The 13,667-nt window shown below is 46.2% G+C and overlaps 1 protein-coding gene across 2 annotated transcripts in view; it reads left to right on the top strand.

The window, feature by feature from the left end:
* The first annotated feature begins 54 nt into the window (after positions 1-54).
* The window catches only part of SLC22A3 (solute carrier family 22 member 3), a 94,972-nt gene continuing 81,359 nt past the window's right edge, over positions 55-13,667 (top strand). For both annotated transcript variants that reach the window (XR_011493319.1, XM_014858359.3), the window contains exon 1: positions 55-864. Coding sequence is in view for 1 of the 2 variants with exons in the window: in XM_014858359.3 (XP_014713845.2) it covers positions 55-864 (810 nt within the window). In the remaining variant the exon portion in view is untranslated. The remainder of the gene's footprint in view (positions 865-13,667) is intronic.

Here is a 13,667-nt window from a genome sequence, read left to right as displayed (position 1 = left end):
CTTCTGGAGCGCGCCCCGGGGCCGACAGCACAGCCGGCTGCTGGCAGGGACCGAATGGAGCTCCACGCCAGGCCGGAGGCTGTGCCGTCACTCGCAGTCCCCGCCGGGTCCCCGGCGCGCGGTGGCGCTGTGCCAGGCCGCGCCTCCCAGGCCCAGCCGCGCGCCCACCTCGACCCCGCGGCGACGCCCCCGGGGAGCGGGCACGGCTGCCGCGGGCGCCCCGGGCCGGGTGGCAGGGTGGCGGGCGAGAGCGCCCCTGGGACAGGAGGAGCGGCGGCTGCTGGCGCGGCGCCCGGGGGCGTGGGGCGGGTGCGCCGGGGAGGCGGCGGGTGGAGGAGGCGGCGGCGGGCGCGCAGGTCACTCGGAGGCCCGGGCGGCGGGCGGCAGGACGCGCTCGGGGAGCCGGCGGGCGCGCGCACCATGCCCTCCTTCGACGAGGCGCTGCAGAGGGCCGGCGAGTTCGGGCGCTTCCAGCGGCGCGTGTTCCTGCTGCTGTGCCTGACGGGCGTCACCTTCGCCTTCCTCTTCGTCGGCGTGGTCTTCCTGGGCAGCCGGCCCGACCACTACTGGTGCCGCGGGCCGAGCGCCGCCGCGCTGGCCGAGCGCTGCGGCTGGAGCCCCGAGGAGGAGTGGAACCGCACGGCGCCCGCCCTCCTCGGCCCCGCGCCCCCGGATCGCCGGGGCGACGGCCGCTGCCAGCGCTACCTCCTGGAGGCGGCCAATGCCACTGTCCCCGCCGCCGCCGCCGCGGGCGCTCTCAGCTGCGCCGACCCGCTCGCCGCCTTCCCCAACCGCTCGGCGCCGCTCGTGCCGTGCCGGGGCGGCTGGCGGTACGCCCAGGCCCACTCCACCATCGTCAGCGAGGTAAGGGCGCCGCTGCCCCGCGCGGGGACACAGCGCGCCCCGGCCCGCGCCCGGTGTCCCTGTGGGGCGCGCCCGTCCCGCCTGTGCTAAGCCGGCGGGGGCAGAGCACGGCTATCCGATCCCCACGCAGACGCGGGAAGTGTGTGAAGCCGGCCCCCGGGGATGGTCCGGGGAGGCTGCGACCTGTTGATAACCTTTGGGGGCCGACCAGGTTCGTCCCACGCTTGGAAGGGCTGTGTCGTACAAGCCCGAGAAATGCTTTTCGTTTCTTTTCCTCTGCTAGTGAGTTAACGGAGAGATGCTTTGGTTTCAGGTGTGAACGAAAACTGTCATAGAAGCCAAGTGCTAAGATGCTGCACGCACACCTCCGGCATCAAAGCCTCTGGTGCGATGTCCGTTATCTCTGGGATGTGTTTGCGCGGTCATTGGAAATGATGGGTCGACTCGCAGTAGAGACTAGAGAACTGCAGTCCCGGGCGAGCGACGCCGAGCAGGTCCGCATTGGCTCGTGGTCCCCAGGGGGCAAAGGAACGGAGAAGGCAGTGTTGGAAAGTTGCGGAAATGATTATCTGAAATGCAAGGGGACAAAGGTTGAGGCACTCCCGGGAACCGGTTTTGGTAAAATTGCTTTGGGGCAAAGAGCAACATCTGTGAGACAAGTTGAGAAAGCTGAGGTTTTGAAGAGTTTTAATTCTTTTCCTGCTCATCAATGGTGGGAACGCAGCAGGAGAGGCTACAAGCCTTGCAAAGTGAACCCTCCCTCTTCCACTTGTGTGCGGTGGCTGCTGGGGCCAGGTGGGGGGCAGTCCCCACGTTTCTTTGGGTATGATTGGGCAGGCAGTGCCCTGGGAGTTAAGTGGCCCCTCAGCCATGGCGGCAGGACCTGTGTTTCTGCGCTGGGCTGGGATGGCAGTTCCATCTTCCTGAGTCCATACCGTGGGGACTGCCTCCTTGGAGCCTGCGTCTTCCAGGGATGAGCAGTTCTATTGAACTTTGCAATCATAGATCAATTTAATTTCTAAAAAATGGCTGCTGTGCTCAAGCAAATTGGGGAAGAAAAATTTTTGTCTTTATTGTCACAAACACTATTCAGAGTTGGCAGTGCCTCTTCCGCCCCTGTTAACGGTGTTCTTTGGTCTGGTGACCTCGCCTCGCTGGAGTTGGGATTATAGATGTTTGAAGTCCAGCATCCTCTACCATATCCTGTGTGGGTGTGTTAGCACTGTGTATGGTGCTATGCTAAGTGCTCTTGAGATAAAACTCTGTGGCAACCCAGCTAGGCAATGTGTATATGTGTTTGGAGTACTTTAATTTCTAGTTAATCCGTGGGTAATGTTGGAGACTGCTTTGGAAGCTGTGGTGTCTTGTCGAAATGGATAGGACATGGACCTGGGTAGGAGAGGGCGTTATCCCTGGTGCTTCCTTCGAGCTGCATCCGTTGGGTGGCTGCTTCTATTCCATTCAGCACGGCTGCTTAATGCTTACTGCTCGGGTGAATCAGAAGGTCCTGCTTAGAGAGCAGACACCTGAGTTTTGAAGACGTTTAAACCTCACATGAAGAATAAAAGGAGCCCTTAGAAGCGAAACGCATATACGCTACAGTGGGGTTTGCGAAAGTGAATGTGATCCGTGGACATCAGAGAAGGGAAGACATAAAACTCTGTAAATTAGTACCCACATGGATACTTTAGAAACATTCTGGGATTCCGGGCTTGTTTCAAGGAGACACAGGTGGTCTACTGAAGGTCAGCGGCTCCTAAAAGGCAGTGAAAAGCTAGAGGGTCAGGAGACCGGGGTTCTGGCTCTGTCTCCCGCTAGCTGTGTGGCTTGGATGAATCTCTTAATCTCTCTGGGCTTCATTTTCTCATCTGTAAAATTAGGGGTTGGATTAAGCCCTTTAGAGTCAGTCCTACGAATGCCATCAGTGTTATTGCTGGATGGCTGCTCTGTGTGTTCAGAACAATGATAAAATAATCTTCAAGGAAAAGGAAAACGAGCCTCAAAATGTGCTCCATAAGGCCACCAACGAGTTGAATTATATTCGGGATGGTTTTTATCCCCGGTAGTTTGTTTGCTTCTTTTTGTTTGTTTGTTTTTAATGTTTCAATTCTTAAGAGGAAACCCCCCGTCTATTCAGGAAGTTCCACCATCCAGAATTACTCACGCTCTCTCAGAGCTCTGCATGGCTAATATTTTGCTGTCTTTGGTTTTGAATATGAGCCAATTCTTTCTCGTTCTTTCAGATTCTGTCAGAGCGATTCTATCTTTGGCTAACAGCGTGTACCCAATGTATTTTTACAGATTTGAAGTCTAACATATTAATCACGGAAAGGGGGTGAACTGGAGGCAGTTTATAAGGTGAGAAGATTCCAGAATGTCTTCATATGGCTATTTTATTTAATCCTTGCACCATTGTGGGGGAGGTGTCATTGTCCTGGCTTTAGAAGCAGGACCTGACGCAGGGCATATGAAGGGACCTGCCGGAGTCCCAAGACCTTTTATGGAGCCGAGTTGGGTTCAAATCCCGGGGTCTTGATTGTGAATCAGCCCCCTTTCCTCCAGGCAGTGCTCTAAGTTCTTGGAACAAGTCCAGCCACCACGATCCCCAGATCACTCACACTTTAGAACCTGCCAGAAATCTTGTTGGACCTTCGTATTTATTTCATTACGATCGTGGTCTTCTGGACGATGTGACGCTTCGTTTTATTTCGTGGTGTCAGGAACCACGTTCTGCCAGACCCGCGGATGGGGAGGTCATGCCTTCGTTTGGTGAGAAGAGCGCTCTGTGCTCTTGATGTCAGTGTTGCAAAAGGGTCCCTCAGACCTCATCCACTCTCTTTGTGTTTTACAAAGCAAAACAGTTTGCAGGAGTTAAGTCAGAATTCAGTGCCAAGTACAGAATGGCTTCAGTCCAGCTCCCCTCCTTGTTTCTCCCGCTCGAGGCAAGGCAGTGGATTTGCACCTACATTTCATTTCCTCCGTGCAGACTTCTCTAACGTCTGGATCTCAGCCTTTTCTGGTTGTCAGACACTGGACAAAACACAGCACGATGTAATGCCAAGAAGTCTGAGCCCCACCACCCAAATATTTCAATTTGTTGCTCAGGGACTGAGTCTTTGAAATTGATGTGACGACTTTTAAATGCTTGCTTATATGCCATGAATGGGGAAAGAAAAAAAAGGACTTCTCTCTAGTCTCTTACTAGGAACTGGGCTTCAGAGCAGCTTTAAAAATAGACTGTTTTTCCTTTCCAGATCATTTTTCTCCTACAAAAAAGGAAAGTCCGGGGCCGGTCTGGTGGCATAGTGGTTGAGTGCATGTGCTCCACTTTGGCAGCCCGGGGTTGGCAGGCTTGGACCCTGGGCACGGACCTATACACCACTCATCAAGCCATGCTGTGACGGTGTCCCACGTATGAAACAGAGGAGGATTGTCACGGATGTTAGCTCAGGGCCAATCTTCTCACCAAACAAAACAAAACCAAAAAAAGGAAAGTCCACTTGAGGGAAGTAACTGACCCATTGAAGAGAGTGCTGGCTGCTTCGATCTCTGGGGCTGGCTGCTGACTTCATGTGTCTCTGCTTTGCATTGGGCTCATCCATCACACAACATAAGGCCAATCCGGTAGGCCAACCTGCAGACATCAGTGCCATCAGCCTCCTGTCCCCATTATTTGTTAAGCATGAAATTGCAGTGCTGTGGATACTGGAGAAAGGAGTTTAGCCAGCCCAAGTTTTAGTCTGGGCTGAGTCTCTGATTTCCTCTGGGCACTTTAGAGAGATCTTACTTTTGTATCGTTTTTATTTCTAATATTATTTGTGCCTTCTCTGTTTTTTGCCGGGTCAGCCTCACCAGGAGAACATTTGTTTCGTTATTACTTCAAAAAACCAACTATGGCATTGTTCATTTTCCAGTTCATTGATTTCTCCCCTTTGTTATTTGTTCCAGCTTTTGCATTTACTCTTGGTATGCTTTTTCCAACTTAAGTTGGATGCCTAGCTCAACTATTTCCAGTCTTTCTATTTTTCTAGTGTAAATATTTAAAGCTATAGATTTCCTTCTATGTACTTTTTTGACCACACCCAACAAGTTTTGAAATGCAGATTTTAATTATTATTCTGTTCTCAGTATTTTTAATTTCCTTATTTTCTTCTTTGACCCATGGTTTTGTTAGAGACTTGTTTTCAAATTTTAAATGTATGTTCGTGTTTTTATTTTATTTTATTTATTTGTTAATTTATTTCCTGAGGAGGATTAGCCCGGAGCTGACATCTGTGCCAGTCTCCCTCCACTTTCTATGTGGGTCACCACCACAGCATGGCTGACAAGTGGTGTAGGTCCATACTCAGGATCCGAACCTGGGATCCCCAGGCCGCTGAAGTGGAGCATGCTGAACTTTAACCCCTAAGCCATGGGGCTGGCCCTGATGTTTTTATCTTTTAATTGTTGACTTCTAAGTTAACGTTGGTGTGGTTGGAGAATGTAGTCTATTTGATACTGATTCTTTGAATTTTATTGAATCATGCCTTTTGGCCTTCTAAGAGGTTTACAAATGTTTCATACATGCTTGAGAAGAATGTGCAGGCTTTCGCTATGTGGTGCAGGGTTTTATAGATGTTCAATATTTGAAGCTTGTCAAGTGTGGTGTTAAAATATTCTAGATTTTGGAGCTACCCTGGAGGTGTAGTGGTTAAGTTCGTGCCTTCTGCTTCAGCCGCCTGGGGTTCGCAGGTTCAGATCCCGGGCGCGGACCTACACACCACTCATCAAGCCGTGTTGTGGCAGTGTCCCACATAAAATAGAGGAAGATTGGCACAGATGTTAGCTTAGTGACAGTCTTCCTCAAGCAGGAAGAGGAAGATTGGCAACAGATGTTAGCTCAGGGTCAATCTTCCTTACCAAAAAAAAAATATATATATATATATATATATTCTCGATTTTAATTAACTTTCCATCTGCTTGATCTATTGAGAATAATTAAAGAGTATTGAAATTTGCCATTATGTTGGTGAGTTTGTCAGTTTCTCCCAATATTTCCAACAGATTTTAAAAGTTATGTATATGAGGCAATTTTATTGGATACACATACATACAAATTTAAAATTTTTAATTTTTAATTTTAATTTTTTTTATAGATTGGCACCTGAGCTAACATCTGTTGCCAATCTTCTTTTTTTTCCTTCTTCTTCTCCCCAAAGTCCCCCAGGACATAGCTGTATATTCTAGCTGTAAGTCATTCTAGTTCTGCTATGTGGGACGCCACCTCAGCATGGCTTCATGAGCGGTGCCATGGCCCCACTCAAGATCTAAACCAGCGAAACCCTGGGCCGCCAAAGCGGAACGTGCGAACTTAACCATGTAGCCACAGGGCTGGCCCCTAGAATTTTAAAAATATACATAGTGAATTAAACCTTTTGTTGTAGTGTAGGGACCCTGTCTAAAATCCATGATACATATTGGCTTAATGTCTATTTTTTCTGATATTAATATAGCTACTCCAACTTTCTTTTAGTTAATATTTGCCTACTATATCTTTTGTTAGCCTTTCCTTTCAAGCTTCCCATGTTCTCCTAGTTCAGATGTGTCTCATAAAATGCACGTAACTCGATTTTGCTTTTAACTGGTGTGGTTAGTCTTTAACCACACTAGTCTCAATACCATTTATTGTGGTAATCAACATCTTTGGGTTGTACTATATATTTTTTCTTTGTCTTGTTCTTTCTATGCTTTTTTTCTTTCCTTTAAAAAATATTTTTTAATGTTTTTCTTATCCTATTTTATTCCTTCCTTTATTAGTTTGGCATTGAGATCTTTTATTTCAATTTTTAGTGGTTACCCTTGAAATTTTACTAAGTTTACATAATGGGGTCTAAATTTACTACTGTGACCTTCTCCTAAACAGTTTAAGAATCTTAAACACTTTTATCAGTCATTCCCCCTCCTGCATTACAGGCATTAGTAGCCAATATTCTAGGTCTGTCCTTTTATTGTTAATTTATGGTTTTTGTGTCAATTGTGTATGCTTGGATTTATATTTACACTTTCTCTGCTCATTATTTCATTCAGTATCTCATTTCCCCCCTTCCTTTTGATGTAAATCCTTAAAAATTTTCTTTAGTGTGTATCTCGAGTTGGTAAATATTCTCAGTTTTTGTCTATATGGAAATGTCTTTATTTCACCATTATTCTTAAAAGATAGTTTTGCTAGGTAAATAGTTCTGCGTTGTCAGTTATTTTTCTTCAGCCCTTTAAAGATGTTAGTTCTGTCTTGTAGCTTTCATTTTGCTTTTGAGAAGTCTGTTGTCTGTCTCACTGTCCTTTTCTCTCGTGTTGCCTCTAGGTGAGTATTCCTTTTATTTATCTAGCTTTTTATACATTGCCTTTAAGAGGCATCTGACATATAATAGGCATTCAATAAATATTTGCTGAATGAGCTAATTGTTATATTTCCTTTAACTGTGAATTTTGGTTCTTTAATAAGTTCTGGAAAATTCTCAGCCACTGACTCTTCAATGTTGCCTTTTCCATTCTCTGTTCTTTCCTTCTGAGATTCTAATTAGACATAAGCTGGACCTTCTTTTGCTATCCTTCATGACTTCCAACCTCTTTCTCCTATTTCCCAGTTCCGTATCTACATATATGGTCTAGATATTTTTCAGACCTATCTTCCACATCATTGCCTTTGTATTCAAGAGTATTAAAACTGTTACATCCCTGGGTTACATCCCTTGAATTTTTTATTTCCACAATTATTTTCTTTTATTTATCAAGGTCATATTTGTTATCTTTCAAATATGCCTGGTCAATTACTGGTAGTGTCTTACTTCTTACTCATTTTTGTGTTTCTATTTTTCAGTTTCTTTAAATGTTTTACATAAAATTACTCTATATTTTGAATCCGATAATTACGCTACCTGAAGCCCTTGGTGTTCTGAATCTCTCATGTGTCGTTTGTTGTGTGTTTGGTGATTGCTGATTGTGAGCTTCTGGCTGGTTGATCTTCTCTGTGGGAAACCTGGCCTCTTTCAGAGAGGAGCTGCATTTGCTTCTCTCTGAGCTGGGGGACACTACCGACCTGGAATCACTCTCTCCCTTCCAGACTTCCTGGGTGAATCTACAACAGCTGAATTTGTTGTTGTTATTTGTCTGTCTTATTAGAGGCATGTGGTTTTCCCTTACTTCCTAAAATACCAAAAATTCAACAAAAATTATATTTTATGCTGAATCTTATTTTTTAGCAAGAGTTTCTCCAAGTAACTAGTCTTTTCTGCTAATGGCAAAAGTGTTTTAATAGTTTAACAGCTTTTTTATTTAATGGAGTGAAAGGAAGACCCTAATGAGTGAGCAGTCACCCCACCACGTGTCTGTGCCTTGGTCTAGCAGGGGGTCAAGCAGATCCCTGCAGCAACGATTGTATGGACCACAGGACAACACCAAGGAAAATATGTACAAAAGGAATGAGAATATGAAGAAGCTGACAGCTGACTTGTCAACTACAGTTCAACTGAAATTTATTTAGCATTTATTATATGCTAGGCACTAGACAAGGCTGAAAATGCAAAGATGGGTAAGATTCTTTCTCTGATGAGCTCAAGGCCTGGCAGAGAGACTTGCCCTGAGACAGTAATGTGACGAGAGTGGTGACAGGTGTGGTGAAGAGATGCTTTCTTCTGATTGACTGGGGATGAATCAAGGCAGAATGTGCACTGACCTTGACCTCAGCCTCAGAGGACAAGGAAGAGTCCAAGAGGAATATATGAGGAATAGGATGCTCCATTCTCAGATTCTCATCATCATTTTATCTGTAACCATTTCTTAAGCACCTTCTGGAGCAGTGGTTGTTGGGCATTCCTGTGAACTATCCACAGAGATTTGGAATCAAAAGGTTGAGGTGGAGCTCAGGAATCTTCATTTTTCACAAGCATGAAAGACCCATGCAGGGGGTCCGTGGACCACACATGGAGATATGCTGGGTGTTTGTTTATGAAGAACAAGGCGAGAGTATCTTGAGAAGAACAGCCTTCTGTGTGGTTGAAGCAAGTGCCAGTTCCCCCAAACACACTTTGGACCTTGGGACAGAAGCACCATCCCTTTATGTCAAGCCCAGAGCCCCAGATTCTATCTGATGAAATGCTGCTGTTTATTTGCAGAAAGCTTGGGGTTCTGCAGAGATGAGAAACTATTGGTAAAATCCTATAATGAGTTGAAGTGGGGTGCCCACAGCTGAACCACACTCCCTGGGAACCTTGGCAAACCTTGGAATGGAGCTCTGGGCAAAGTTAGGGACACAACCAAATGGGATATCCAACAGATATGGCATGGATGTCTATATTTGTTGATGTAATGTATGGGCTGAAGATTCTTGACAGAAGGCAGTTCAGTATAGGAGAAAGAATATATGTACTTGTACTTTGGGGGCAGATAGATCTGGGCCTAAATCCCAGCTCTTCTGTATTTCAACTTTGAGGGTAAAACACAGAATCTGTCTGAGCCTCAGTTTCCTCAGCTCTCGATTGGGCACAATAACACCTACCTTAGTGATTGGTCTGACATCTGCATGCAAAGTGCCTGTTGTTGTGCCTGGCCATAAGAGATGCTAAAAAAAATTGTTTCTTGTTGACAGATAAAGACTCTTGAGCTGGGTGTGTGGTGGGGGAGGGAGAGAAGGAGTAAGTGGTGGGCTAGACTTGCCCCTGGAGCTGTAGTTTGCTGACCTCTGGTCTAGCATAATAAATCACTAATAAACTTGCCTTAAATATAAAAAAACATCTCTTGGGCTCTAATTTGCTCTTAAGGGAGAGAACGCCCTGTGCTTTCCCTCTGGGACACACAGCTAAGTTATATTTCTCAGCCTCCCTTGCAGCTAGTGGGGCCATGTGACAGAGGCGTTGGGTGAAGTGACATGTGACACTGCCAGGCCTGGAGCCAGAATAACCTTCCTCCTTGCAGTTCCCCTCTCTTCCTTTCTTCCCTCACCTGAAGCCTTAAAAGATGGTGAAGTGCTTAGATGGAAGGAGATCCGTTTCTGAAAGCCTGTAGGGAGAGGCCCCCCCCCCATCTTCCTCCCCTCCAGCTCATCAGTGTGGGAATGTGAAATTAACGAGAAGTAAACTTGTGTGAAACCACTGAGATTTGTTTGTTACAGCTCTTACTATGAGCCCACCCTGACTAATATAGCATTTTAGTGTATTTCCTGTAGGCTGCAGGTACCTGATAAAACAGGAGGGAAGCTGGTTCCTTCAAGACAATCCTCCCCTTGGCCTGCACGCAAGGCCACCATGACCCTTTCCACTGGCATCTACAGCCCTACAGGTCCCTTGCTTCTCCAGGTGCCCTGAGCTCCAGCCCCTCTGTGTTCCAGCCCCACCAGGGCATGCCCGGCTGTGCTCCCTGGGCTCTGGGACGAGCCTTTCTTTTCTCAAAATACCTTTCTTCTTTCTTCACAAGGCCAGTTCCATTTTTTACTCAAAGATGCAGCTAAGAGTTACCTGTTCTGGAAAGACCTTCCATAGCCCCACCCCCCACCCACCTGCCACCACCTGGGGGTGTCTAGTTTCTTCCCTCTGTCTGACCCCCTCACTCTGCTGGTTGTAGTCATTGCTGCACAATGAAATTGAGTGGCATTTAATGAATATTTGTGATGAAATTACATGGCGTTTAATCTTGTGATTAAATTAATGAGTGAACAACAAAGAGATTGAGGGACAAATTTGACCCCTTTTATCATTTTGGCTAGGCGAATCCTGAAATCGACCTTTATAGATTAAAATAAGCTCTTCCTTCCAACAGTGCTTCTGTTGCCGAATTTTTTTTTTTCATTAATTCTACATAATAATTTAGAGAAAATGGGCATTTTGACAATTTCGATATATTGAACATAATATATTTGATATAATTTGGACATGATGTATTGCTGCCTTTTCTTAGGCATCGGTCAATTTCTCTCAGCAATGTCTTGTAGTTTTCAGTGTGAAGATCTTACACAGATTTCACTAGTTTCACTCTGGGTATTTGTTGTTTTATTGGTACCATTGTGCAGTGCATCTTCATAATGACTTAAATGCCGCAGCCGTGCATATGCTTCCTCACACCCACGGGGTCTGACAGATCACAGGTGGCCATGGCCCTGCAGAAACTGCCCCTCAGACTTCTGGAGCAGACAACAGACCGCGTGCCTGAGCCCTGTCTGCACATGGGTTCTGTCATCCTCAGGTTTCTAATTTGGGGGGTGAAACCTGGAGCAGGAAAGGAACAGGATGGAATAGAACTGCTGGCTCTCTGAGGCCATAATTTTCATGTGCTGACAGCCACTGTACAGAAAAGGCTTTTCTCAGCTGTCCCGGTGCTTTGCGGCACGTCTGTGTCGTCAACCAATCCACCCTCAGGAGCAGCTGGGCACAGGTGCTGGGCCAGGGGTCAGCGAGGGGCACACGGGGGCCTGGCTCTCAACAGTCTAGAGGCACGGTGGTGAGCCCCCAAGGACTACGGAGGAGGAGCAGCCCCCCGTTTACCTTTCAAAACAGAGTAAAACCTTTCCAACATTCTTCTTCATTTTTTTTCTTTCTTAAACCATAACCAAGAAAGAAAGTTTCTTTCTAGTCTGTGAGGAAAAGGCAGAGTTCCTTAAGGTTCTTGGTGTAGCATTTTAGAAGGACAAATGACTAGTGATCATGCAAATGATGGGTGTGCCATTTCATCTGGGCAAGAGATCAGTGACACGGCCTTAAAGGATTGCTATGCTCTTTTATTTTCTGTGCTCGTATTGAAACAAAGGAACTTTGGGGCTGGTACTTCTGTAATAATAGAGAAAAACAGTGAAGGGTGCAATTTAGGGGCCCATAAGAAGGTGAATAAATAAATGAGATTTTTAAAAATTCCTGCATTTAAATTGTGTGGATAGCATGGGCCCCACGCAGCACGTCCCTCAAAGTGTAAGACAGATTCAGTGGCTTGACTTTAAAACCTGTGTTCAGGGAAGCTAAAAATGAAAGTCAGGGAGTGAGCATGGTGGTCGTTGTTGAATATTTCCTGAAAGCTTGGATCCTCATCTCTGATTGAGAAGGGTGTGATCCGAGACTCAGGAACCCTGTCACAGGTTACTGTGAGCGATGGGGACAATGAGCAATAGCTGTGGACCTCTATTTCCTTATCTGAGTAAAGCAGTCAATCGTCAATTGATTCCCAAGGTCCCTCCATCTCTGTCATTCTACAGCCGTGTTGTCTTCAGGCCTCTGACATATTTAGTTCCTGACCCTGAACTCAGGGTCACCATATCCGTGCAAGAGTGGGATGATGTCTTGGGATGAAGCTAACTTAAAACCTGGAGGTGTTAGTTTCTGCAAATCAGGATGCATTCTTCCGCAAGACAACTTTGTTGCCAGTGGGCATGGTGTGCTGTGAATGATGTCAACAGGAGGAGAGGGGAATGGAACAGATGAATGTCCCTGGCACTGTGGAGCAGGTACCCATCCTGCCGTCTTTAACGTTTGCTCCAGACCCTGGGACCTCAAGGAGAATCTGAGGAAGGGGACATGCCATGCGTCACCCACACAATGGAAACTACCCAAGGGGCGCAGGGTGGGTGCCAGCCTGGATTTCAGAAACAAAAGTGATTCTTCTGCTATTGACCTCAGTCTTATGTGGCAGATGACCTCGGTGTGGGATTGTCATAGGGCAGAGAAGGGGGAGGGGACCAAGTGACAAGTGAGTCTCTGACTTTCCATTTTAACAGCGATCTCTGGCACCAGGAGGTTGAGACAGTAATACAGAAAAGCAAATGAGAGCTCCCCAAACCTGGCCATACTCACCGTCTTTGGCTTCAGTCATCTGATTATTAACCCTGAAACATTAAACTTAAAATTTAACTTAGATGTTGAAACATTTAAGTATTTTAAAGTAATTTTGACAAGATTACATCTGTTAAGGGGGTATGTAAATTTCTTGTACAGGTTTTGTTGTCGACTTCTGTTGTATTTATTTGTAATAAAACCAAAAAATAAATGTGGGACACCGTGTTTTCTTAGCAAGTAGTTCAGAGATGAAATTTGGAGGGTTCAAATAATGTGAGAAGTTAGATACGCACCTCTTCATGGATATTTCCAGTTCCTGTGTAAATAATGGCAAACCAGGGCCTTGCTCTCCTCGCCCAAATGTTTGGAGAGTTTTTCTTCTTGGGTTGGTTTCAGCTATTTTAGCAGTTGCCTTTTGAGGTATAATTGTTTAATTTTTCTTGGCTTCATAATGCAGAAATAGGGGTTTCATAGATAAGACTGAAATTAGTATATCCTAGCATGGAATGCAATTTTCTTTTATATGCAATGAAAGTTCATTTTATTACTGCTTGTGCAACAGCAGATTGTGGAGGCAGATTTGGTAAAATGGTGATTTTCTATGAAATGCCACCAGCACAGTGGTTTCCAGTGCAAGAGACCCACGAAAGGCCTTTTTGAGAGGCAGATGGAGCGAAGGCCTTGCCAGGTCCTGCTGGCTGGAAGAAAGGAAACAAAACAGACGCTAGCCCTGATTCTTAGGACAATGTGACCCGTGAGACAGTTTGGTCTTAAGGAAGTCCGATGGCTTTGAAAGTTTTTGCTGTTAGTGTTGTCGAATTTCTGGAGCTGGAACCCGCATGCTCTTGAGCGAGGGAGGCTGGGGCTATTGCAGCTTTCCAGAGACAAGACAGAGCATCCGCTCTCTGGACAGCGCTTACATAAAGCAGCATGGACCTGCTCCGAGCTGTGTGATGAAGGCTTCCTCCAAGAGTACAGCTCCTTTCGTAATACTCTCCTCATCCTTTCTGCTTG

Source organism: Equus asinus, chromosome 1 (genome assembly GCF_041296235.1).
Source record: "Equus asinus isolate D_3611 breed Donkey chromosome 1, EquAss-T2T_v2, whole genome shotgun sequence".
In the NCBI taxonomy this organism is placed as follows: domain Eukaryota; kingdom Metazoa; phylum Chordata; class Mammalia; order Perissodactyla; family Equidae; genus Equus; species Equus asinus.
The sequence above is the reverse complement of the archived record's forward strand: the minus strand, read 5'-3'. Positions and strand labels throughout refer to the sequence as shown.